Here is a 26959-nt window from a genome sequence, read left to right as displayed (position 1 = left end):
TCTCTTCCTCCATCCCCCCCAAACTCCCAATGGGTCAGAAAGCAATTCTCTTTTTTTTCCCTGTTCTTCATTTCATACCTATCAAACTTACATCTGGATATTTGAAGTCCTAATTGATTCACATGACCTTATTCAAGTGTAGCATCTAAACAGAGGGTCCCAGCTGAGAGGAACATTTGTCATGGGGGAGAATTTGGTCATCAGCAAAATAGTTGCTAGAGCAGGCATTGGCCAGTCACAATATACGTGTTTTCCAGAAGGCAAATAGGTAAGGATGTTCCTTGTTGCCACATTTATTCACCTCCCAGTAACTCCCTACCAAATCCCATCTAATATTTATCTGTCTGGGAGGGACTCCTGGTGGACTGAGCTGTAGCCACTTACCCTTTATTTTTCTCCTAAGAATGTGACATGGACCAAAACAGTGTTGTGAGGATAGAAGGAGCATGGGAAATAAAGCTGATGCTAGATGCTGATGTTTGGCTTCTCAACATGCCAGCTGGTAACATTAAAAGTCAAGCAGGACAATGATAGATGCCATGGGATATATTCTGAGCACATTGACCCCCTTAAACAATAGATAAAGGGCCCTCTGTCGGCAATTCATTTTCTCAATGGGCCACATGGGAAACTGGGACTCTTGTGGAGAGCTGAACCAAGAGGGGTGCCACTGCAGTCCAGACAGAGATAGCCAAAGGGCGAAATGTGGCCCGTAGGCTGTAATGGGTTGGATATGGCTTGCAGGCTGTAGAATGCTCAGGTCTGCTTTTGGGCATGAAAATGAAAAGCACTCAGTTAAAATTTTTGCTAGTGATGCTCAAGCTTTTTCAATATGCCTTATGTATTTCTATGTATTAAAGTATTTAGAACATAGAAAATTGTGCATTCTCTAAATGATGGTTGTGCTCTTCCAAATTTGATAGCCAATCGATTCCTCATATTCACTGTGAAAAGGAATGACATGTTACTGTCCTGCTATGCACTCCAGGTAACCAAGAACAGAATCCACTCCTTTCGAGCTTACGGGATTGAGATGCTTGATCAAACCAAGGCTTTAGTACAAGATAACTTGATTTTTCAAGGGAAGAGCAAAAAGACTATTTTACAGCAAGTGTCCAGCATGGAGGATTGTATCATTCAGAATAATAAGATCCTTGCTTTCAGAAAAAAGTAAGTAAATGAAAAGCTTTGACAGTGGTAGTTCTACATTGGGGATTCATGGATTAACCTGTGATGAAAATATCCAGGAACTGAGAGTTGCAGTTTGTTTCTTTATTGAACAGTATTTGCAACCCACCCCAATCCCAAAGGAGACTAGGTAGTACTCTGGTGATCCTTGTTTATCAACCTCTCATTCAGCAACCATTTGGAATTACATTAAATGACTAGTACTTACAACTGGGCCTTGAAGTTCCAGCCATTGCACCACCCCTGTGATCACATGATTATCATTTGCACTCTTCCCTGAGAGCTTCTCATAAGCAAAGTCAACGGGAAAGCCAACAGGTAAGGTCGCAAGCCTTTCTCATAAGTCCCACCAATCTCCCTGTGCTCTTGTGGCATCACTCCATTCATTCACCAGTCTTCTTGCGTGGTGCTGCAGTATAACCCCACTACCAGGGTCCCCCTAGCCTCTTCTGTCCCCCTTGCAGACTCCACCTTCCAGAGCTCCTACGCCAAATATTTATTGGAACTCACTCATCTAGACTGGGTGATTGCCTTTTTAATCCTCCCAGATCCAGGGCTAATGAACCAGGGTCACGTCGAGAACTTTTTTCATGGATGCTGAAGTTCAGCTGGCAGATATTGCAGGAGGTGATGTTCTTGGGAGTTCTGCTGGGGTGATAGTGGGAATCTCTCTGCGCAGAAGACAAACGATATATCGCGAAGAGGAGAAGTTGAATTCTTCTCCTTGGTGTGTTATTGTTGATGACGACGTTGTTTTAATGGGAAAAATGCCTTCTCCTTTCCTGTCCTGCACTAAGGTGGTGGTCATGTATTTTGTTAAGCATCTGTGTGTCGCTAGATCAGTGGTTCTCAACATTTGTGTGACGGCGACCCCTGTCACACAAACGTTCTGCGCATGCGTGCCGCCGCTCGCATGCGTGGCGGTGCCCCCATGCGCGGCGCGCATGCGTGGCGGTGCCCCCATGCGTGGCGGTGCCCCATGCGCGGCGGCGCCCCATGCGCGGCGGTGCCCCCTGAGGGGGAAAAATGGCGGATCGCCTTCTTTGGCGACCCCCGAAAAATGGTCGATCGACCCCAAATGGGGTCGCAACCCATAGGTTGAGAACCGCTGCGCTAGATCAAAGATAAACTTAGGAATTTCCCATTTATTTTTATTTATTTATTTATTTATTTTGCTTTTCAAAGCAGAAATTCTAAGAGCAGTTGCAAATAGTTAAAACCATAAGCACTGTATCCTAAGATATTTGGCAGGCATAGCAGCATCCAGCCGCCTGTTGCATAGCAAGTGTCAAAAAAGATTGTAATTTCATCGCTGGCGCTAAGCACCAACTGAGAGCAGCTCTTGCCTCCTTTAGAAAGGCAAGTTCAGACTTTGCAAAGCATCATGCTCACCAAGGCAATATTTATTCAGCTGGGTGTGCGTTATTACCTTGCCTAGCAACTTCCAACTGACGCTGGCTGGTAATGAAAATTGTATTCCCCACTCACTGAGCTCAGAAAAATTTGAGCTACAGAAAGGAATTGTTTCCTGACATAGGTTTCCTTCAGTGCAATCCAAGTATATTTCCTGTACCGTATCAGGAAGCACCAGTGACTGTGGTATTTCTGTTCTTCAGGTCTGATGTTGCCTGGACCTTAGAGAACCCTCCAGCCAGGCCTCACATAGAAGAATCGTCTCGAGGAGTGTCAACAGCTGGAAGCAGCCAGAAAGGAACAAACGTGACAGCCAAGATAGCTGCTAGAGTAGATGGGGGTTGTCATAAAAATAGTATCTTTTGCACTATTCTGTGAAGGTTTACAGACTGGCCTCCATTTTCCTGATTACGTTCACTGCAGCATTGAACAAACTCACATCCAGATGTTTTTCAGTTGACTAGTCTTGTGAGCACATACGAATTAATGGAAATGTGGCTGGACAAGGAACTGTAGCTAGCTACGACCTTGTCCAGCTGACTATGACCTATTGAGTGTTTTGAGAGCTTGCCTCAGCTTTCACATCTGCATCCTTGCACCAGGCATGGTTCATTCCTTAGAAAGTGGTATTTTTGTAGCATCAAAAGGTTGCTGTTATGCCTGCTTATCCCTTTCCTTTGTCGACCTGATTATTCAGAATCATGTCTGACCAAGGGAGGGAATTGGCCTAATAACTGTGATGTCACAAAGGCATTTGAGAGTCAGCCACCTGCATTTTTCCCTCCTACAGTTTTCCAAAAGGAATAGTTGCAAAGGAGGAGAAAGTTCTCTTCCGTGTGAGATGTTAAATTCCCAGATAATCATTTTACCTTCCGTTCCTCTCTCAGTTTCAGTTAATACCTTTCACAAAAGCAATGTGGCTTAAAGTGGAGGTGATGTGCAGAGGCAAGCAATATTATCAGAAGGAATTTATCCTTTCTGACAAATACAACATCATTTGTTATTTAAATCAGAGGTCTCCAACCTTTTTGGTTTGATGGCCCGGAAAGGGAGACAGGCACCACTACGTGTGCATGCCCAAATGGGCCATGTCTGTGCATAAAAATGAGCCCTGCGCGCACACACAAAGGGCCGTGAGCCACTGCACACACGCAAATGGCCGCACACAAGTGCGTGCATAAGTGCAAACGGCTGTGCGGGCGCGAGTGCTGAAAATGGGGCGGTGCTAGCACTGGTGGGATGCTATAGGCGGCACTAGTGCCAGTGGGACGCTTTGGGGCGGCGCGAGCGCCAGCAGGATGCTCGGAGCAGTGCTAATGCTGGTAGGACGCTCGGGGCAGGGCGGCGCTAATGCCAGCAAGATGCTCAGGGTGGCGCTAGGGTCGGTGGGACACTGGGGCGGGGCGGTGCTAGTGCTGGCGGGATGCTCGGGGCGGTGCTAGTGCCGGTGGGATGCTTGGGGGCAGAGTGGCGCTAGTGCTAACGGGATGCTCAGGGCGGCCTTCATGCGGCCCGGTGGCCAAGCGGTCATGGCCCAATAATGGGCCATGGCCCACAGGTTGGGGACCCCTGATTTGAATAATGTGTAGGTAAGGAGTGGATGTAGATTCACTTAAGCTTACATTCTTTTAGCGATTTGCCAAAAAGCCACTTGGTTTAATGTCATTGAAATCCTGAGTGCCTTGACCTATTTATTGGCCTGCTTGGCACCAGTTTCCTGACATAGCTTGAAAATAATTTCCTTTTATTCCAGAAACAAGAGTTGCTTTCTTCTATGTTGAAAAGAGCCGTTTTGGCTGTTGTTTATGATTGCTTACTCCCATCTGGTGCCTTCTAGATGTGCTGAACGTATCATCCAAAGCAGCATGTTTTTGCAATGATTGGTGTTGTCATCCAATACACACAAAGGGAGCATATATATAATTTATCTAGTAGTAAGTCCCATTGAAAATAGCAAAGTGGAAATACCCATAGACATATAAACATTGTTTAAGGTTCTGGAGTATTAGATCAGGAATATGGCAAAATATATGTAAAATTACATAAAGCAGAGATAAGTTAGAACTCTTATCAAAATATAGTAGGATAGTGGGGGTTTTTGGGAAGAAAATAAGATCCCTCAAAACTGGGTGGTGGGGTTGCCTTTGCAAACACCTAAATACAGGTGGTCCTTGACTTACAACCACTGAAAAACTTACAACAGCACTGAAACAAGTAATTTATGACCATTTTTCACACAACCATTGCATCCCCTTAGTCACATGATCAAAATTCAGATGCTTGGCAACTGGCTTGTACTTACGATGGTTGCAGCATCTCAGGATCACCTTTTGCGGCCTGATCAGAAAAGTCAGTGGGGAAGGCAGATTCGCTTATCAGCCGGGTTATTAACTTAACTGCAGTGATTCACTTAACAACTGTGACAAAAAAGGTTGTAAAATGGGGCAAAACTCTCTTTAACAACTCTCTTGCTTAGCAGTAGAAATTTTGGGCTCAATTGTGGTCATACATTGAGGACGACCTGTGTGTATTAATTTAAAAAAAAAATTCCTGGGCAAGCTATTTCTTGGAACTCATTGGTCTAGACCAGGGGTAGGCAACCTTGGCTCTTTTATGACTCAGGGACTTCAACTCCCAGAATTCCTGAGCCAGCATGGCTCAGCTTGGAAACCTCTCCATTTCGCCTCAGCATGGCTGGCTCAGGAATTCTGGGAGTTGAAGTCCATGAGTCATAAAAGAGCCAAGGTTGCCTACTCCTGGTCTAGAGCACGGGTAGGGAACCTTGCTCTTTTATGACTTGTGGACTTCAATACTCAGAATTCCTGAACCAGCCATGCTGATTCAGGAATTCTGGGAGTTGGAAGTCCACAAGTCATAAAAGAGCCAAGGTTGCCTATCCCTGGTCTAGAGTCTCTGAGTGATTGCCTTTTGTCAGCCTAATATCTTAGAGGAAGTAAGATATGGTAACTCAGCAAGTTTATATCTTGGAGTTTATTTAATGAGATTCTTGAGGATAAGTAATGGAGGTATTTTAAAAGGACCAAAGTGAAGTAGCCTTGTCATTTTTCTTTACTTCCCAGAGCTTGTACATGTTTAACAGTTATGTGGCAAGCAATAATGCAGTAAGTAAAAATCTCAGGATCTCAAAGAAGAATCCATTTGTGTCTGCCATACAACTGTAACTAAAACAAGTGTTCAAAATGAAAAGAGTGTGATTGCTGCTCTAGTAAGGTTATGGAGGTAGTATGTACTATTCAATGAGCATGTTATTGCCACATCAACTCTGGCTCAGGGAGAAAGGACAGAATTATAGGACAGAAACTGAAAAAAGGAACTCTTGTTGACTTTATATTTCAGAGGAGACTGTGAGGGTCTCTGTTGATCTGAAGCCAAGTCTAATGTAGTGCACGCTGCCACTAAGCTGCATTTGTAGCATGGAAATAAATCTCACTAGCTCTCAGCTGATAAGCTGTAATTGATCCCTGGTAGAACAACGGTCAGGAGCACTTGATTAGGAGACAATAGCATTTTGTTTTATTCAGTTACATCTTCTGTTGTCAGAATATAAGACAGTGCTCTTGAGATAGCCAACAGGCTGTAATAACACACATTTATAAATACTACTGAGTTTCTATGGGGCATAGAATTTTGCCTTGTATCACATATAGAAAATTCAGTCCTGTTCACTCCAGTCATAGCAGCTAGAGTAGGATCTTAGGCTACTTTATCCTTTTTAAAGTTGAGGATGCCAGAGGCTGAACCGGGAATAAAGACCCTGTACTGCTTAGTTTCTCCTTTGTTATGTATGTTTACTCATCATTTGCTCATCATTTCCTAGAAAACCGTAAAAACAGGAGGCTTTAAAAAAGAAGCAATGTTAATAAAAGAGAAAAGAGAATGTTATCTCACATGGACTTACGGTTTTGTTATATGTATGGATAATTGTTTAAAAAAACCTTTTTTAAAAGTTGTGATCTACAACTAGAATAGTTTTGTAAAAATTTTTGTAGCTGGGACTGAAATCTATGCACACATAGGAAAGTCCAACTGTAACTATTCCATTTTGGAATAAATATGCATTGGCTTAAGCTGCAAGTCAGCAAAATAAGCAAGCATGAAGTATTTTTACAGGGCTGGATCCAGTTTTTCAGGCGCAGAAAGCATTTCCATGAGTAGAAAGTGGAAAAAACTGCCAGTTAGGCCTTCTGTCTGAAGCTCGTTTCCAATTCTCTTAGCCTTCTTAAGGAAGGAGTAGAGAGAATCAACTAATGCCTACTGTTGCAAGATCAGAAACTTTTTACTTAATAGATGTGGCTTTTCTAACTACCACAGATTGTGAATTCAACATCAATATTCCCAGTACGATGTACTCCCTCGTGAGTTATAATTGAGACAAGTCATTGGTGGTTCTCAGCCCACTGTAAACAATCAATTGAATGTCTTATTAAAAAAATAGATCTAACTTAATTGCCTTGGTTCTTTGACTTTTAAGCTGAAATTTTATAGCGCACACCTGGTAGTAAACTCTGTTAGTCTCACTTCCTAGTAGACATGAGAGTGCGCTGTCAGCAACACAGTGCATTTGAGCCATAGATCACTTCTTAAAGCATTTTAGCTGAACTGGAACTGACCACTAATATGTTTAAGCTTATAACTGGGAATGGATGATAATCTACTATCTTGTTTAACATATATCTTGTTAAAAGAAATGCAAACTAGTCTTTGAAGTTTTATAAAGGAAAAACTGTGTACTACAAAATAAAAAAAAATATTTTAAATGCAGAGATTTTGCCTATTTATTTTTTTCCTGATACAGTATGGAAGGTGATAAGAGGCAAAGAATAACAGGGTTCCTGTGTCTTCAGTTAACTGCATAATGAAAAGAAATTCCTTAAGCGTTCTGCAAGTTGTTTGTGTGAGAGAGATGTGAGAATCAGGGAAGAAGTCAGATATTGCACATGCCCCCAAAATTCAGTTTAGAGAAACTTGCCTTTATTAGTACTATTTATAACCCCAGCCCATCATAAAAACTGTTAGTAACAGACCAACGTCAGCCAAATATAATGTGCGCATGTAAGTGTTGTTTGTCTGTTTATAAAACATGGTTCATCTAGTAGGAATTTGAGAACAGACTCTGGGCATTAGGGAGAAGGGATATAAGGTACAGTGTGGGAAAGACCAAGGGACAGAAGATAGATCTCCAGTCCTTAAGAAGCAAACTGCCTTAATAAATAAGTCTGGATTGCTGTATCAACATTTATTCAGTTGTGTCAGCTAGACATTACGACAGTTGAGGCCCAATATGTTTATAGGTGACCAGATTGGAGAAGATTGGTATATCACCTCGCTTCTTTATAGCAATTGCCTGCTTTCAATGCCCTGATCAGAAGTCAAAATGTATCACTTTAGATCATTCACCTTGTTCAAACCATACACTGCTTTAAAAAAAAACAGATGAATCTTCAACTGCATTTCTGTTAAAAAAATAGATTAAAAAGCTGAAAGGAGCCTAGAAATTAACCCAAGAGCCGTAGAAAAATTAATTGGGAATGATACAACAAAATACATAATTAAATGAAGATGATTTGAGCGCAGATAATTTTTAAAAAATGTTTAATATTACCAAAAACATAAGGACCATTTTAAACATTAAAATATTTAATTTTAATATTAAATATTTTAAATATTCAGTCATGCTCACATTTTAACTCTTTTACATGGATGGAGGATTCCTACATGGCTGTTTTGAACCAAGATGCCAAATGTTCAGATATCCTAAATGACTTCAATAAAAGTGCCAGATTTCTGCTAAACTACCTCAAAGCAGAAACAAACCTGTATAACTACAAGAACAAATCTCTCCAGTCTGTTCAGGACAATGAAGCGGTAGATCTGTTCACATGATCTAGAACAGTGGTTCTCAACCTGTGGGTCGGGACCCCATTTGGGGTCGAACGACCATTTTACGGGGGTTGCCAAACAAGGCTGTCCGCCATTTTTTCCCCTTTTCTTTGGCCACACCCCTGGCTCCCAGTGATGTATAAGTGGTTGGGGGTCACCACAACATGGGGAACTGTATTATGGGGTCACGGCATTAGAAAGGTTGAGAACCACTGATCTAGAAGTTTGTCCAGCTTTTTTCTAGAGGAAAAAAGCATTCTTAATTTAGTTTGCGTTTCCTGCCGCGTGCGGGCATTTTGTGCGCAGGTAAAGGCAAGCACAGTGTCCCTAACTTGTGTTCTTCAAGTCTAGAGAGGTTTTTGCTTTTGCTGATCTTCAATCTCAATGCCTTGGCGATGTCAAGTATTCTGCATTAAAAGAGAGAAAATGTTAGTTATAAAAACTGTTCTGCTCAAAGAGTTTCTTCTTCTTTTAGCAGTCTTCTCTTCACAGTTTGTGACTTTGGCTTTTCCTGTTCCTTTCCCCCTTTTGACTGTCAGATTAAAACCAAAACTTACATTCTAAACTCCTCAGGCTAAAGAATTGGGGGTTTTGCGTATGCCAGCACTTTTCTTTCCACAAAGCAAGGCAAGATGTTAATTGAATCAAGAGCCTATCATGTTTGAAGAAAAGCCAAGCTTTAAGTCAGCCCTTCCAACCAGAGGCTTCCTGATGAATTGGACTTGATGGGACTTGCAGATCAACATAGCTAGAGACTGGAGAAGACTGCCAGAAGCAACAATATTCTACCCAAAACGTTTCTGAAAAATGGAAAACAAAACGTCCCCCATTCCTTGATGCGGTATAAAAAAATTACCACCCAGCATTTTAGTTTTGCTTTTTGTATTTTTACTGGACAGAATTACACCATTTCCCCCATAATTCACCACTGACCTCTTGCATGAAATATAGATAGTCCTCAAGTTATATGGGTCAACCAACCTGATTTTACAATTTTAGTTATACTTTTTTCATCACCTGAGAGATGGGAGACGCTGACTAAGCCTGGCTGAATTAAATTGCTGGTAGAGGGTAAATATGTCACAACTGCAATCAGTCACTGACCACTCTTTTCAGACCCCAAATCAGGACTTCCAAGTGGATACTTTAGCCTGACCAACTACTTCTAGGATTTATATCTTTCACTCTCTCTCTCTCTCTCTCTCTCTCTCTCTCTCTCTCTCTCTCTCTCTCTCTCTCTCTCTCTCTCTCTCTCTCTAATGTTTTCAATTAGATTTCAGTATATTTTATACAAACGCTGAGTTTCGAGAGTACTTCCTCTTTGCACTCTGCCAAGAAACTTATTCGAAGCATTTACTTTATGACAGTCCAATCAATAACCACCTAGCAGGTCATAGAGGCCATTTCACTTGATTACAAACATTAAAAAGGTTGAGCCTAAAACAGGATGCAGTCAAATGTGAGGGGGAAGTTGTTGGCAAGGGAATTCTGTCTGTCAGATGTGAAGGGGGAAGGTATAGGTAGACTTTGTTTAGTGACCACAACTGGAACCAGCAAAGTGGACAAAGTGGTTGCCAAGTGAAACAGGCACTAATGATGTCACTTAAGCTTTCCTTTGCTTAACAAATACACAAAGACTGTAAATTCAAGGATTGGCTGTAGTAAAGTTACTGTATTGTAAGTGTGAATGGTCCTTAAGGCAGTCACTAAACGAGGACTACCATATGGCAAATATGGCGATAGGAATGTAATCTGCAGGCAGAGCCTGGGGGATGGAGTCAAGAGAATGATCAGCCTGGAGTCGTTACGTTCCCACAACGGTCTTAAGTTGAGTTCCCTTAACTCTTATCTAGAGCTAATTTAGCGTTAACTGACTAGATTCTTGTGTATACTGTAGGCATGAGCAATAAGTCATCTTAACTGGTACTTAATGTGTGGTTCCAATAGCAGCCCTCTTTGATTATCTCCATAAACACACATTACCAATTAGCATTCTTGATTATCTTTCCTAGCAATTTATGTGCTTTGTTGGTGTGAAAGACGTGATCTGGGATTTGACTTGATATGGCTTCAAAGGGAAGTTCCAATGGATACTTTCCTACTGAGACTTTAGAAGCAAGACAGGCTGGTTATCCAGCATGAGAACTAAGAGACCCCCTTTTCCTACCATGCAATATTGGCTCATAGAAAAAACATAGCATACTGATCTTGCTAAAATTTAATGTATTTCAGTCAGAATTTTCTAGAGTTATAGGACCTAAGGATGGGATATACACAGCATTAGAATGCTATTTTATTTTTCTTCCAGGACTGAATGTTACCCCCTCATGTAGGAGAAAACAGAATTTGTACTAAAGGACACCATACAGTTAGTTTCCATACTTGCCATCTTGTTCTGCATAGCCCTTGTTTGTCTCCTCTAGTTCAAGTTATAATCATACTTAATCTGCCCCAAGGAAGATATTGAAATGAGCCAACTGTTTTCGCCTGTCCCATTCTTTGCCTTGTTATCTGGCTTCTCTGGTGTTCCAGAAACAATATATACAAGACCAAGGAACTACTGTAGACATTCATTTGTTGAACTTAATCATAAGGGTGCTTTTGAAAAAAAAAACAACCATTAATTTATCACTATTTCTAAAGATTAGGAAAAAAAATGTTTTCCCTTTTAAGAGAGAAATGTCAGCCTGATTCTTAGGAATGTTAATTACAATCCCTATAATTCCCAGTCACAACTGCAGAATCTACTGAATGGAAGATATGGGCATTGTAGTCTAGAACATTTGGAAGGTTGGGGAAGACTATCCCAAAATAATGGGGGAGCATATGGTTTTCTAGGCACACCTCAAAAGTCAGTTCTTAGTCCATTAGTAAGAGAATAGATGAAAAATACAATTGTGCTATTAATCATACTTGTTTTCACGTAATTTCAGATCTCGCTGCAAGACTGTCAGATCTGTTTGAAAATTGTTAATATGCAAAGCCAGGGTTATAACGTATGCTGTTATCTTAACTTTCATTGAAGCTGAAATTACATTTTGTAACCTGAAAGACAAAATGGGAAAAAAGGATAAGAAAACCATAGTACAAAAACTATGCAACCTTGCTACTATATTCTTTCTACACCCTCCTAGAAAGCAGTAAAATAAAAAGATGACAGTTTTCTACATTCTGCATAGTATTTTGTGCCAGCAGAATACAAATTCAACCGCCTGTATAATGTAAGCATCTCTGTTTTAGATGTTTCATTTTGTATTATTCTTCTTCAATTACAACCTATGAGTGGATTGGCTATAGATGTATATGTAGATAAGTAAAATAAAATATGGGACTCATTTATACAAAATACAGCATGTTCCTTTAAATCAGTATTGACTCTTAGAAAATGGCTGAACCAGTCCCTGAAGTTTTCTTGGCTACATCTGGGAAATGATTTGTTATTGCCTCCTTCTTAGGGCTGAAAGAGAGTGATTAGCCCAAAGTCACTCAGCTAGTTTTGTGTCCAAGGCAGGACCAGAACACATGGTCTCCTTATTTCTAGCCTTGTGCCTTTAACCATTTCACTAAACAGGGTCTCAGGAAACTCTTAAGATTTCCAATAGTTTTGATAACAGCTGCAAGGTTATTGGTAGGGCAATATTGGAAGAAGGATTGTTTGCCTACTATAGAAGAATGGACGCTTAAGGTGTCAAATTTAGCAGAAATGGCTAAGATTTCTGCTTATCTGAAGGATCACTCACAAGAAAGATACATTTCAGTCTGGAGAAGATGGATAGATTATATTCAGAATAAATATGGGACTAAAAAGTTCCATCTAGTTTATGAATAAATTTTAGAGTATTATTATTATTAATAGTTTATTATAGTAAAATTTTTATTAGTTTTATTATTTTTAGTATTAGTATTGTTTAACAATTTGGATATTGCATTGTTTAATAATTAGGATATTAACTTGTTTATATTATTATGTTTACTTTTAATTTGTTTATATGGAGTTAAAGCACATTATGGACTTGGTTATTTATATAGTTGGTTAATGTTAGTTAGAGTATGATTACTATATTTGTAACCCTGTACTCAGCTCTGGGAAGTGGGGGAGGGAGGGTTTTTTTTTAGGGTGGGTGGGCTTTGGGATATATATTGTAACTTTTATAAAACTTTTCAATAAAAAAAAAGATTTCCAATAGTTACAAAATAGAGCTTTAAAGTTTCTGCACAAAACCTTTATGCCTAACAGTCATAATCTTTTGCCTAATAATCATAATTTCCATTCCACAACTTTTAACTATATACATCAGAAAAGCCCAATTAAAAACAGCACAAAACTATTTTTATCAACAAAAATAAGGCAGCTTGAAATGGAATAAGACATTAATTGCTTACTATTTTATACACTCTTTTTTTCTTAAAATGGGAGAGGAAGTTACTTACCCCCGTTTCCCTGAAAATAAGCCCTAGCATGATTTTTCAGGATGCTTGTAATGTAAGCCCTAGCCCCAAAATAAGCTCCAGTTAAGATTGTCAGCCAGACGGACGCATTTAGTACCATATTTTCCCCAAAATAAGACCTAACCGGAAAATAAGCCCTAATGCATCTTTTGGAGCAAAAAGTTATATAAGACCCATCTTATTTTCGGGGAAACACAGGTAGTAAAAACAGAGATAATCTTAATCCTGAACCCTGACAGGGCACAGAGCTGGGAGATGGTACTTCTGAATAATGTTCTCTAATATAGTTCTTTAATGTTAAAAGAGGTTTCCCTTCCATGGGATTATTAAAAATACATCAGATGCAAAAAGGAAAATAACAATTATATGAATTGCCTTTTATTCTCATTGTGTTTCCTTATATTCTCTTTTTTTAAGAATAAACATATGTACATTTCAGTTAATTGCAACTACTAAGGATTTCTGAGCCGTTTCTTGGCATGATCCTCCTGTATAGAATATATTTGAAATAAAGAGACACATCTGTTTTCTTTTGATTTCAAGCATATTTTGCATGCTATTTCTTTTTAAGCAATGGTGTATGATTTTGTAAGTCTCTAAAGTATAATAAACCAATTCATTAATAAACCTATTTATAAATTTATACCTTTTACTAGACTTGAAATCAAAGGGCTGTTGTTTTTTTTTTACCTGCCATTGCCATAAGATAGTGCTGTGAAAGTTTTCACGAGTTTGTTGCTGATGATGTCTGGACAAGTGGGGCCCATGGCATCTAAAGTTGGAAATAAAAAAGTTAAGTGTTCCAAAATCCTCCAAATCTCCAATCCAAATAAGAATCAGAATGACCAGAGGAGTCTGCATAGTACAAACTGAAGACATTGTAAACAAACAGAATACTGGACACAGAAAACATGGCAGAATACACAATCTTAAGAATTATCAATTTTCATTTTAAGAAAAACCAATTACCAAATATAGGTGAAAGTATAGCAAATTGGTAAGACTGCAGAAGAGCAAATTGGAGTTCAGTAGGATCAAGAGGGGGTAAGAGAACAGAATCCATTGCCCTCTTCATGATTAAAAGGCTGAAGTTGTAAAAAATAACCCAAACATTGCATAAAAGTCATGAGGTTTGTAGAAATTCCAACCTTAAATTTTCAGAAAAATCTGTTACGTTTCACAGGATCTTACAATAAGAACTGAAAACATTTATTGCCCCTAAGTGAGAAATGAAGCATAAAGTGTGTACTCCAATGTCTACTTATAGATGGTTCTTTTTAGCTCAGGATGCTCTATAGGCCGCTGCCTACACTGCAATAAAACCTTGTCATTTCGATATGCTGATTCCCTTCATAGAGGTTTACAAAATATTTTGATGTTAGTACATCCCAATCTTGAAACCTCTCAGTCCAAGTATACAATTAGCTACTCTAAGCTTGTGAAAAAAATAGCCTAACTTCAATATAAGCCATTTTGATGTCTATTTCACAGTTAGAACAGTCAGCGCCATGCTACTAAGGAGCTGGTTTGGTGTCGCGGTTCAGGCATAAGACAAGAAACTGGGAGACTGTGAGTTCTAGTCCTGCCTTGGGCACAAAACTATCTTTCTCAGCCATAGGAGGGAAGCAATGGCAAACCACTTCTGAAAAACCTTGCCAAGAAAACTGCAGGGATTTCTCCAGGCAGTCTCCAAGCATTGGACATGACTGAACAGAAGTAAAAAAATCAAATCAATCAATCAATACAGAATTGAACTGGGCATTTTATACTGTCTTCATGCTCCCTATACATTTTAAAGAAATCTAAAAGATGTGTTAAACTGCCTGAAAATTATACAAATCAAATTACATTAGGCTTTCGCCAATTGGAGCGCATGAGGTGTTCTGGCCTCTATTTCCAGCTAACTGAAATTTCTAAGAGTCGGACTTCATTACAGATGGAAGGCAAAAATAACCACTTACCTTTTCTGATTTAATTTTCCCCAAGGATTAGGCTATAATGAGAGCTAGTGTGGTGTAATAGTAAAGGTTTTGGACTAGGATTGGGAAGCCTGGGTTCAAGTCTTCCTCATACTCATACATGGAAGTGCAGTGGCTGATTTGGGGGCAATTCTCTCTCTCTATCCACTCTAGCTCACAAATTTGTTGTGGAGAGAAATAGGAGGAGGAACATTATGTACAATTGAACTCCTGGCGAGCAAGCAGGATATAAGTCAAATAAATAAACAAAAATATATTTGACATCAGGGAGGGGAAAAAAATCCTTACGTTTCTTTTTAACGACCTTTTGTGAGTTCAGCTTGACAAGACAGTCAAGAAACCAGAGGCAACGTGCTTTGTGATCGTAACTCTTCTCATTCAAAGGCATGGATTTAAGTTCATCCAAGACAAAGGAACAGTAGCTAAGCAAGACAGAAAAGATTTGTTTTACGCCTCAAAAAGCAGTTAGGAAGTAGCTAGCAAGAGCTGCAATTTCAGCTGCTGTTAAGATGACAAAATTCTGTGTGGATCGAAAGCGATCAAATTTATATCAACAGAAACCGTCTCCCTTTAGACACAGCACAATCTACTACATATTACCTGCTGCAGTATATATTTTGCTCAGATTTAAATAGGTGGATCCTCAATCTGCATTTCTGGACTAGAAGTATTGTAGCAATAGATGTACGTTCCTTTCTCTTTTTCCTTTTCCTCTCTTTGCAGCTCAGGCACAACCAGTGCTAATAATTCCTTCTTTTATACACTTACAAGGGAACGTCCTACCCATATATACATCCAAGTAAAGGCATGTTCTCCATCCCCAAAAAATCAAAAAGGTGGAGAGTGGTAGCTGAGAAATGGTTGATTAGTTTTATATGCAGTAGGACCCATATTTAGTCTCTGGCATCTACAGGTAGTCCTCAACCTACGACCAAATTAAGCCCAAAATTTATGTTGCAAAGTGAGAAATTTGTTAAGTGAATTTTGCCCCATTTTATGACTTTTGTTGTCACATTTGTTGACTGAATCACTGCAGCTGTTAAATTAATAACACAGTTGTTAAGTGAACCAGGTTTCCCCATTGACTTTGCTTGTCAGAAGGTGGCAAAGGGTGATCACGTGACCCCAGGACACTGCAACCGTCATAAAGGTGAGTCAATTGTCAAGCATCTGAATATAAATCATGTGACCGAGGGGAAGCTGCAATAGTCCTAACTGTGAAAAATGGTCATAAGTCACTTTTTTCAATGCTGTTGTAAACTTTGAACGGTCACTAAATGAACGTAAGGACTACACCGGTAGTCCTTACAACAGGAAAGACTGGCTGGAAAGAGGTCCATCTGAAATTGTGGAAAATTCTTTCCATTCAGAGTAGGCAATATTGAGCAGCATTATACTAAGCAGACAAATGCTCTTATTTTGGATAAGGGCAGCCTCTTACTTTCCTAAAAACAACCCACATAGACAGGAGAATTATGCAGATATTCAATTTCAAATGATATATGATACCACAAGAATAAAATCATGAACACCTTAGAGAAGTGTTTTCCTGTACATTTTCTTTTAACTCGGGGCAGGCACATTGTCAAACTGGGAGGCCTTAGAAACACTGCTTCAGAATACTCTTACACTAATTCCACAAAATAATATCACGAAAGATAAATCGTACATGCCATTTGAGAGCCTTCATTAGAATGCGCAAAGCACCTCAAGGCAAAAAGCAACAGAGGATTTGTATTAGATTCTAATGGCCGTTCACACATGAGTATTTACCCATCCCTTGATCTTTCAGTCTTCAAGTGATACATATGATGCACTGGTTCCTTCTTTACAAAATTAATTGCTAACTATATTTCTATTTCAAACCATGTAAATCATGTAAAGACTATATTAATAATACTTTGATACTTTGTCCCAAATTGTATTTGGAGAATCTTTACCTTTTCTCTTCAGTCATCTTGTGAATGTCAGCTGCGGTTATGTTCGTGAAAACTGCAGATGGAGCCTGAAGTGCCTCAAATTCAGCAGGTGAAATGACTGGAGATACATTTAGGATGTTTTAGACAGGTATTTCCTACTCAACAAGGCAATCTCAATATAAAGCAGAAGCTTATACACCAGAGGATTGAGGCTAGATCCTCTTAAGGATAAAAGAACAAACAGCTTCTGATTAAAAGGAAAAAAAAACCCACTATAAGAGTAGTCCTCAACTTATGACCATAACTGAGTCCAGAATTATGGTTGTAAGTCATTGCTGTTGTTAAGGTCACACCATGACTGCACTTAATTTTATGACTTTTGTGGCAGATGTTAAGTAGATACCAGGTGCCAAGAGAATGATATAACTGTTAAGGAAATCTATTTTATCCAATGGGCAGAAAATTGAAAGTAAATGCCAGAAACCAGCAAAAAAAAAAAAAAAGGCAGTCATGTGACTGTTGGACAATGTAAATGGCCATAAAGGTGAATTGATTGCAAAGTGCCCAAAATGCAATCATGGGACTGCAGGGTATATATGCTTGCAGCCATTAGAACTTTGCAATCATGTTGTATGTATTTTTTGGAGGTCCATCGTAACTTCAAAAAGCTGCTAAATGATTGATCATAAGTTGAAGACTACCTGTATTGAGATTGCACAGTTTCCTTCATTACATTCATCTATATAAGAGAGCTTTATGCTGGATTAATTAAAACATATTTTCCTCAGTAGCACAGCAAAGCTTTTATCTACTTAAATCAAATCAAAAGGAAAGAAACTAAATGGTGATCTGAACTGCATAAATGCTTTCCTAGCCTGTCCAGCTTGGAATCCTCCAAATTTGTTGGGCATACAACTTCAGAGTTCCCACCTAATTGTAATAACGTATCAGAATGCCATCACTCTGCTGAACACTTAATTCACACAACACTGTGTCATTTCTCATCTTTTCTTTCCTGCTGTCTTCTCCTATTGGTTTCTTATGATTTATCAATTGTTGTTTGTAACTTATGATTAATGATTGTAACTATGATTATGACCTATGACCTATTACTTGCTGTTTATATGTAAACTATGAGCTTATGAACCAGAGACAAATTCATTGTGTCCGATCACACTTGGCCAATAAGGAATTCTATCCTATCCTATCCTATCCTGTCCTGTCCTGTCCTCATCCCCACCCTATTCATCAGAAATTATAGGGTAAGGAAGACTTTCAATGTGTATTTACTATCTCTGCAAGATTTAAGATGGTAACATACATTCAGAAGAGAAGGGTTTAGAATGAATGTGTCAGTGATGCAGCAAACAAAGGAGAACACTGTCAGGTTAGATTTTTTGAAAATGAAGAAAAACATCAGCTTTCTTGTCCAGTTCTTCTCTGTGACTAAGTACAATTCTCTCTTTCCTGTATAGGATAAGAGTTTCCAGAGACATTTATGAGGAAGGTAACAATTCTTGGCAACTGTTTCCTTTCCCTAACTCCCTGGTCCAATGGTTTTTAGATACTCAGGTTGTTCACAATAGAACTTGTGGTCTTTCTCTGCATGTGCTCTTCAATAATAAAGGGCATACTTTTTCTTTAATATTCATGTTAAGGTCCATTCTCTCAGACTTTATTCTGCTTATAAAGGATACTATCTTCAAACTTGTAGACGTCCTCTGGATTTTCAGCATCTTCATGGCACACAGGAAGAACCAAGGAGACATCAGTTTTCTCATCTTCTGCTGCATCATGAACCAATGCTTTGAAAACAAAAAAAAAGAAAAATTTTATTTATTTAACAGGATGTTTATTTGAAAAAAAAGTTAATACCTTAATTATTAAAGAGTCTTTCTCAACTTTCTCTGTATGTGTTGGAATACAGTTCCCATCATTTTCAGACTGCCTTACTGTACTGACATTCAGAAAACAGTTTAGAACAAAGTACTGCAGTTAAAACACTGAAACAAAGGTAAAGTAAAATAATATGAAATAACGTGAATATTCAAGATACTTACCAAACAACACCTAAGAATATTGGCCACATATTAGTTGGAACAAAGGATGTTAATAAAAACAATGAATAAATAAAATCATGCAAATGTTTTTCAGAAAGGGGAGAGGAAAAAAAATAGGGTTCTCCTAAAGAGCAAAAGAGAGAATGTCAAGTATAATTTTCCTAGGATGAAAATTCTGAAATAACAGCAAGGAATGTAAGATCTGTGTACTATCCATTTCTATGCTCTGTTAGTTAATCACCAACACTGGCTGGAGCACTCTAAAATGAGAGCTGCAATCTAACACATGGAGAAACACCCCAGTTTGGAAAGGCACAGTTCAATAAATAAGGATATGTAATTCAGCTACTTATAAACTGAAGATACAAAGGATTTTATTGGAGATATTTATATTTGAAAAGATGTGGATAGTTGCAGGGGTATTGTAGGATACCAGAATTTGAGGAATAACGAAAAAGGGTCTGGTTCAAATAATGGAAAGAAGATTATTAGTGGGCTGCCTAGATGAGAATCATATGGAGGTAAATGGCAGGACAGAGGCCCTTTCAACATTCAATAATTATTTTTAGATAGATGAGACTCATTTGCATGCAAGGTTGTCACTTTATGATTACGCCCAAAATAAATTACATAACCAGCAATACGCTTCTCTCTTACACTAAAAAAAGAGAGATCTTAGATTGGCACACAGCTCCAATTCTTTACTTCATGGCTTTTGATACCTACCAGCAACACCTTTTGTCTCTATGATATCTTCTGCAGCTTTAATCACTGCTTTATTTAATACCTCTTTTCTGACTTCATTCATTCTCCGAGAATTCAAAGCTTTTCTCTGTTTGTTGGTGCCAAAGGCTTCAATGCAGAGATCCACCTGTAAAATTATCAAGAGATTGCTATACAGTATAAGCTACAAAGTGCTACTCCTACTGGGCTGTCTTGCAGGGGAAATTCAGCTTAGAGGCAGCTAGCAAGAACACAAAGTACTAAAAATGTCAAGCTCTTTTCTGCCCATAACAAGACAGCCTAGAACAGGGGTCTCAAACTGCCGGCCAGATGCGTCACCAGGAAATCGCGCCCACCCCATTGCCGGCAATTGGGAAAAAGCTCTGATACATCATGCGATGTCACGAGTTTGACATGTCTGGCCTAGAAGAACATTACTCCAAATCCACCTCCAAACTTCATTTTGCGGGAAAGAAAACAGAATATATCAGTTGTCTTCTAAGTAATCAATTATCTTTTAGATTCAACTGCTTTTTTAAAAGCTCTTTTTAACAGTCATTTTTAGTGAGGCAGCTGAAATAGCAAATTCAATCAAGTTTGCTAGAAAGCTGCTCACTATCATCAACCTGGATTTTAAATGGGAGCCAACTTTATATTGTACACTTATCTGCTGTTGTAAGCAGAACCAGGACAAAGATGTGGATAAAGCGATGATAAAAACTATATTTACATTACCTTTAAATGCAATAAAATTTATGTTAACATAAAGGAAAGAAATATTAAATACTTGTGTGTCATTTACTATTACTATTAATATTTAATATTTCTTTCCTTTGTGAAGTTAATACTTTCATGTGAGGAATCACATCAACATGTCAATAAAATTCAGTGGCAGCTTTGGGAGATGCTTCACTGAAATTATAGAATGTATTACTATTTAATTACAGCCCAATATTCTAGAAAGATTTCATTTTGTGGGAAAGATCCTATTTTTCAGTGGGATGATCTCATTTTTTTCTTTTACCATTACATTTGCATTATCATTATTAATGATTTGGTTACTAAAAGCAAAAAAAACAACAACAAAAGGAAAGTACAGTATCTGTCAATAATTCACACAATGCCAACATGAGAATAATATATACTGCATAGGGAGTTGCATGAATTAATTTGTATACTGCTATACTGGGGCTTTGAGGTCACATGGTTTTCAAATAGAGACCTGAAGCTATCAAGGATCAATGAGATGAGGACCAAAGTTAATTCTGAATAAAAAGTTCCTCCGGTAGGATTCTGTCTTATCAATTGTTGACCTTGTTGCTGCAACAGACTTTTTCCAAGCCACTTTCATCAGCGCTATCCAAAACACACCTAATCTGGAGAAACTGGAAAATGACCAAATACAGCACAGGTAGTTCTCGCTTAACAATGCTAATTGGAATCAGAAACACCATTGTTAAGACACAAGGTTGTAAGCTGAAAAATCATGTGACTGCACTGCTTAGCAACAACAGCTCCAGCTGTCCCAGTTGTTGTTGTTAAATGAGGCCTTCATGTGGCCATCACTTCTGACTTCCTGCTGGCTTCCCATTGACTTTGTTTGTGGGAATATGGCAGGAAAGGTTACAAATCCTGATCACGTGGGGATGCTGTGCCAGCTACAAGGATGATGACCAGATGTAACTACCACTACCGTCATAAGTTTGAATGGTCATTTAACAAGTGGCGGGTTAAATGAGCAGCACCTGTATAGAAAGGATATGCTCCAAGATTGAGCAATGGTCTCCCATCAAACTAGATTCATTATTTAAGGGCATGAATCATGCAGAATGACTTCAACATGGATTTAAGCATTCAAATTAGAAACGACTAATGAGAGGGGGATGAAATATCAATAGAGTTTAAAAACAGTGTTCTAGTTTTCATTTTTTACTTACACTGGACTGAAACCTTTCTCACCGAAACACTGAAATTATTTAAGAAGGGCAAGTGTGCTGAAATTCTAGCAAAGAGAAACCACAAGGAGAAATAGTCCAGAATAAGAACATTTTTAAAAAATATGGCTGAAAATTTACTCCAACACGATTACCATTTACATGGCAAATTTAAATAAATAAATCTAAAGTCCTTTTAATACAGCAAGGTATTAAAATAAATTTTCCAATCATAGTATCCTAATTGCTTGACATACCTTCTCTCTATAGGATTTAGCCAAATATTCTGACAGGTCATTATCTGCTACATCATCTATTAAGAAAAACAACAGAGGAAATAAAGTAAAATCAGAACCAACAAGACTCCTGATCCATCAATCCATCCATCGTGCCAATCAAACAGTATTAAAGCACTCTTGGAAAGAAGATATATTAGCTGTCTATTATCAACACATTCTTTTAAATTCTTCTGATCAAGGATTATTATATATGCTTAGTAAAAGGAGCTGTGTTAGTGCAGGGCAGATAAAACTGATAGCCTCTTTTCAAAGATACAAATGTTATTAAAAGCTAGATCTTTCCTCCATCAACCAATTTTCAAATCCTGACCAGGAGATGGGAACACATTCAGAAAAAAATATGCAGTACATTCTTCCAGGAATTTACTATTTCCAAATGCAGTTCGGGGATTAACGTTTTAAAATGTTAAATATTCCTTTCTATAGAAAACTAGTGCATTAGGAAAACTTGAATTGAAGCTACTCTGTGGGTTGCTTTCTACAGATTGGGAGTATTTGGTACCACTTAATTTCGTTTGTATTCTGAAAATCTACAGCAGAACGAGCATTGTGTCTAATGTTCTTGTTAAACATTCAGGGCAGTGAGTTCTGTATGAATCAATAAAGGAAAACATCTCCCAAGTCCTGCATAGGGAAAAATATGAAGCAGTAAATAACTTTTATTGATTGATTGATGGCTGTGTATAAAAAAAGGACATCATCAAGAAGTTCACTGGCTTCTGAATTGTCTTAAGTTATTTATACAAAAATTAAGGGGGACAAATAAGTAAATTTAAAAAAAAATCATTTTCCTACTCCAGGTAACCATGCCAATAATTAAAATAAGAAAAGCCATGCTTTGCCTACCTGAAAGTAATGGATGCAAGTTGAACAATTCTGCATTGTAGACTTCCATTTGCCCAGAGGGTTCATCTAACACGCCAACAAAATATCTAATGGAAGAGATGGTGTTGAGTAGTTTTCTCTTTAATTTTAGAAGAATTTAGAATGGCTAGTCCGGCTTCAGAAGTGTCAGAAATAGCATTTTACAATAGAATGGGTTTTTTTAAAAAACTTCTTTACAACTCCCTTTATACCTCTTAAAAATGTAATAGAGGATTTCCCATGTAGGTGTGGGGAATAGACGAAGAGGCAGAAGGGACAAAGACAGAAAATTACAAATTAGATTCAGTTTCCAAAATATTGGCTGTAGCCCATCAGATTTATTTACATTTAGTGTCTTCCTTCCTTCCCTTCCCTTCCCTTCCCTTCCATGTTATTTTTTTAAAACTACAAAATAGTACTTTAAAACTATTACGAAGTCTCTAAGGTTACTTGAATGCTGAACTAGACAGCTCTTCTTTTCCCCAGATTACTAAATCAACTCCACTACTGTAGCTCCATTAGAACCAATTATTATTCAACTCTTCCTAGATTTGTCCTTTGCACTACAAACTCTATGTGAATTCAGGAGGGTGGGGAGACGAATCAGTATTGACCCTGGCAACTGCCTGGACAAGTCCATTCAATTTTCTTGGCAAGATTTTGAAAGTGAGTTTTCCATGGTCTTCTTCTTAGGGCTGAGAGAAAGTGACCCAGTCTGGTCATTTGTACCCAAGATGTGGGTTAGAGCCTAAGAAGCCAGGTCTCCCAGTTTCTAGCTTGGTGCCTTAACCACTACAGAACATCAAAGTGGCTCTTTATGTGACTTATACTTATTTTTTCCCCTTCCTTTTACCTCCCCAACTTTCAGATTGTGTTAACTATAGCACAAACTACTACAGGCAGTGCACGACTTATGACTGCAGTTGAGCCCAAAATGTTATGTTGCTAAACGAGACATGTTGGGTGAGCTTTGCCCCATTTTACGGCCTCTCTCGCCACAGTTGTTGAATGAATCACTGCAGTTGTTCAATACACAATTCTTAAGTGAATCTGGCTTCCCCACTGACTTTGCTTGTCAAAAGTTGATCACATGACCCCGGGACCCAGCAACCGTCATGAATATGAACCAGTTGCCAAGCCTCCGACCATGCGACCATGGGAATGATGCAGCGGTCACAAGTGTGAAAAATGGTCATAAGTCCCTCTTTTCAGTGCTGTTATTACTCTGAATGGTCACTATTATGAACAGTTGTAAGTGAAGGACTACCTGTACTTTAAACTGTTAATTTGACTGTATTGATTGAAACAACATGTACATCTTACAAATAAAATTCCAAAACTAAAAAAATGCAATAGACAATTACCATAAAACACAAGAATTTCTTCTATTCTGATCATATAGAAGCATCACTGTAATATATTTTCAGGCATGCATTATGATTTGCTTTCAATCCCCATCAATCCTCAAAACAGACTGTCTTATTTATCACTTTGAATCACAAATATCGTATTACGGCACTGAGAGGAAATCAGTATTGTTACTCTGAAGTTATTAATGCTTGGCTAATTCTGACTTGCTAAAGAAAATAAATTTCTATATATTCATACAATAAATACAATAAATATTATTTAATGCATTTTAGAGATACAGGCTTATTCATTATACCTGCAGAGAGTATTGCATTTTAGGGCTCCTGCACCAAAGTTATTTCCTACGTAAGACAGCCGATCTGTTTCTGCATTCTGAATGGGGGAAAAAAAAAAGAGGCTATAAGCTATGGATGCTGGTTTTCTAGGTAAAGGCATTTTCCAGAAGGTTTTCCCATTTTATCCTAAGACTTCCCAGGTATGAATTAATTACAACAAAGTATAAATGAATGCCAAGTAAGCAGATCTATAGTCTCCTCTAATATATCTCAGTTAAATGTTTACTAATGTTTACTAAGCCCAGCTATGTAAGTTGGTTTTACTTATTGTACTCAATCAGAAATTGTCCTTTATTTTTATTAAAAATTATATCCTGAAAGCAATGTAATATATACATAGGTTCAAGCAGATATCAAGGAAAATAGAGAACAGTGTCTATGATATTTTATTAATTGCTTTTGACCCAAGCACCTATACATCTCTGAACTTTTTATGTTGCTGTCTTTTGGTATTGTATATTGTATACTAAAATTTTATGTATCAACTGATTTTTGACTCTGTATGATTTAGACAGACATTATTGCATTTTAATTCACTAAATTACATTGCGTATATTAATGTACGGTATATCATTTTAAAACAAATGCATTTTCCACAAAAATCTACCAGAGGTATTCAATTCAAAAGTGAGAATTTGATAACAGCAATTATAACTTCCTTACTGCATGATGGTAACAGGAGGCTAATGGTTAAATTGTTTCTTCTATTAATTTATTTAATATGCATGGGCATAACTAATAACAAATTTCAGATTTAATACTCACATATGCAATTAACCCTTATATGCCTAATAAATTATACCAAAACTTCTAGGCAGTGAAAATACATGCATATGAAGTTTTTATTTAATATAACTCAAACATGTATGCACTTTTCATGGGTCTAGTTGTGTACAGTTTTTAAAGTTATGCACTGAAGCAGCTAAGATTCTCAGACCCTAGACTTGGCATTATACAGTAGAATGACAAGAAGCAATTTGAAAAGATCTTCCATTCTTGGAATTTTATAAAAGATAAATTTTCATCTGTATGACATCAATTCTCACACAGAGCAGATACCTTAAAGGGAAATTGGTGCTATGAAATTCAATAGAGACATGAATGATTGCACTGGAACGAATGCGTATCATAAATTGAATAGATCAACATATTTAAATTAACACAAAAACACGGAACAAGTTTGCAATTACCAAAATTGTATAATTCTTCTTTCTGGGATTACTGATGTTTTTGCTTCTGTACAAAGTGAAATTCATATTTTCAGGATTCTTCAGTTTCCCATTTGTAAACTGAACTGAAATTGAACAGCAAGAGAAGAGCAATTAAGAATTCTAGAAGAAATCAAAATCATCCTCACCAAAGGTTGTCACACCTAAGCAGATCTCAATATGCTTAAATCAATTTGATCTTGAGTCAGTTGGGAAGCATCTGCATTTTGACCATAGGACCATGGCGATATGCAACCATCGTCCTAAGTGTGAAAACCGGTCATGTCTCTTTTCCCAGTGCCATTGTTACTTTGAACGGTCACTAAATGAACTAAACAAACAATAAGTCGAGGACTACCTGTGCATTCATTTCTCTTGATCGAGAGCACCACCCGTTCCTCCTTACTGCTTCTGGCCTTGGAGGAACCACTCAGTTCGAGGACTCAAGACTTTTTCCTATCCCAAGGGTAGGCAACCTTGGCTCTTTTATGACTCGTGGCCTTCAACTCCCAGAATTCCTGAGCCAGCATTATTTTGGGAGTTGAAGTCCACGAATCATAAAAGAGCCAAGATTGCCTACCCCATCCTCTTTTACAATCCCTATCGCGCTGTCCACGCCTCCTGCAGGGCTCCCAGCGTGGACAAACTAAAACCCGGTAAAGCTGAGTGGAACAAGAGCCTCGAAGAAACCACCATCACAATGCGACAGATTCCACTTCCCCACGGGAGTCTCACCTATCGGAGCGCTCTGCCCCTCCTGGGGATCCCCCCGGTAGATCCACCGAACCTCCCCTGCCATGGCAGCAACACAGCACCAACGCTGCCGCCGGATCCCCGGAAGAGGCGGGTCTCGGCTCCACGTCCTGACCACACCTCCCTTCCTGGGCACTCGCTCCGCTCACTTAGCCTCGCTCGCCACCTACAGACCAGGAAGAGGATGTGAGCAGCCGGGAGGCGTGTTCCAAAGCAGTTGCTCTTGGAAAGGAGAAAAAAACCAAAGTTAAGGTCGAGTTCGACTGCTTGTGACATCAGCACCCCGTCCGTGGAGTTTTCCTGGCCACCACATGAGTTGTCCCATTGCCTTCTTCTGGCATGTTCCTTTCTCTATTTAGAATCTCCTCTTTTCTAGAAATGCGGCTTGATACATAATCCAGGGAAGAATTCTAGGAAACTGCTGCGAGCTCAATTTCCACGCTTTAAAAAGAGTTCGGCGTGTTAAACTGTAGCAGCCATTCTTTCTTCTGCTATTTCTTTAACTCAAAGGGCATGATATTTATTTCCTGGGACTGTTTGGGGTTTTTTTTTTTTCCCCGTGA

At 38.5% G+C, this 26959-nt stretch overlaps 2 protein-coding genes across 4 annotated transcripts in view; one reads left to right on the top strand and one right to left on the bottom strand.

The window, feature by feature from the left end:
- The window catches only part of FBXO10 (F-box protein 10), a 37835-nt gene extending 33668 nt beyond the window's left edge, over positions 1-4167 (top strand). The window contains exons 10-11 of one of the 2 annotated variants that reach the window (XM_039344825.1): positions 989-1170; positions 2805-4167. In XM_039344825.1, the coding sequence (XP_039200759.1) occupies positions 989-1170; positions 2805-2979 (357 nt within the window). In that variant the 3' untranslated portion in view covers positions 2980-4167. Of the gene's footprint in view, positions 1-988; positions 1171-1283; positions 2137-2804 lie in introns of those variants that run through there. The other variant, XM_039344826.1, reaches the window with a different exon arrangement.
- Positions 4168-8197: 4030 nt separating this feature from the next.
- POLR1E (RNA polymerase I subunit E) lies at positions 8198-26522 on the bottom strand. Of its 2 annotated transcripts, none has more exons than XM_039344823.1 (12): positions 26379-26522; positions 25626-25729; positions 24396-24472; positions 22712-22797; positions 21824-21879; positions 19636-19780; positions 18547-18654; positions 16871-16967; positions 15219-15352; positions 13642-13723; positions 11416-11547; positions 8198-8909 (listed from the first exon to the last, which is right to left on the bottom strand). In XM_039344823.1, exons 1-12 carry the CDS (start codon positions 26440-26442, stop codon positions 8762-8764), a joined length of 1233 nt encoding a protein of 410 aa, XP_039200757.1. In that variant the 5' UTR covers positions 26443-26522; the 3' UTR covers positions 8198-8761. The 2 variants fall into 2 exon arrangements, with proteins under 2 accessions (XP_039200757.1, XP_039200758.1); XM_039344824.1 differs by having other exon boundaries at positions 25626-25724; positions 26379-26471.
- Positions 26523-26959: the final 437 nt, after the last annotated feature.

The sequence above is a fragment of the Crotalus tigris genome, unplaced genomic scaffold (assembly GCF_016545835.1).
Source record: "Crotalus tigris isolate CLP2741 ecotype Arizona unplaced genomic scaffold, ASM1654583v1 scf7180000017939.2460400, whole genome shotgun sequence".
NCBI lineage: Eukaryota > Metazoa > Chordata > Lepidosauria > Squamata > Viperidae > Crotalus > Crotalus tigris.
Note: the sequence above shows the minus strand (reverse complement) of the source record. Positions and strands in the feature narration are given on the sequence as shown.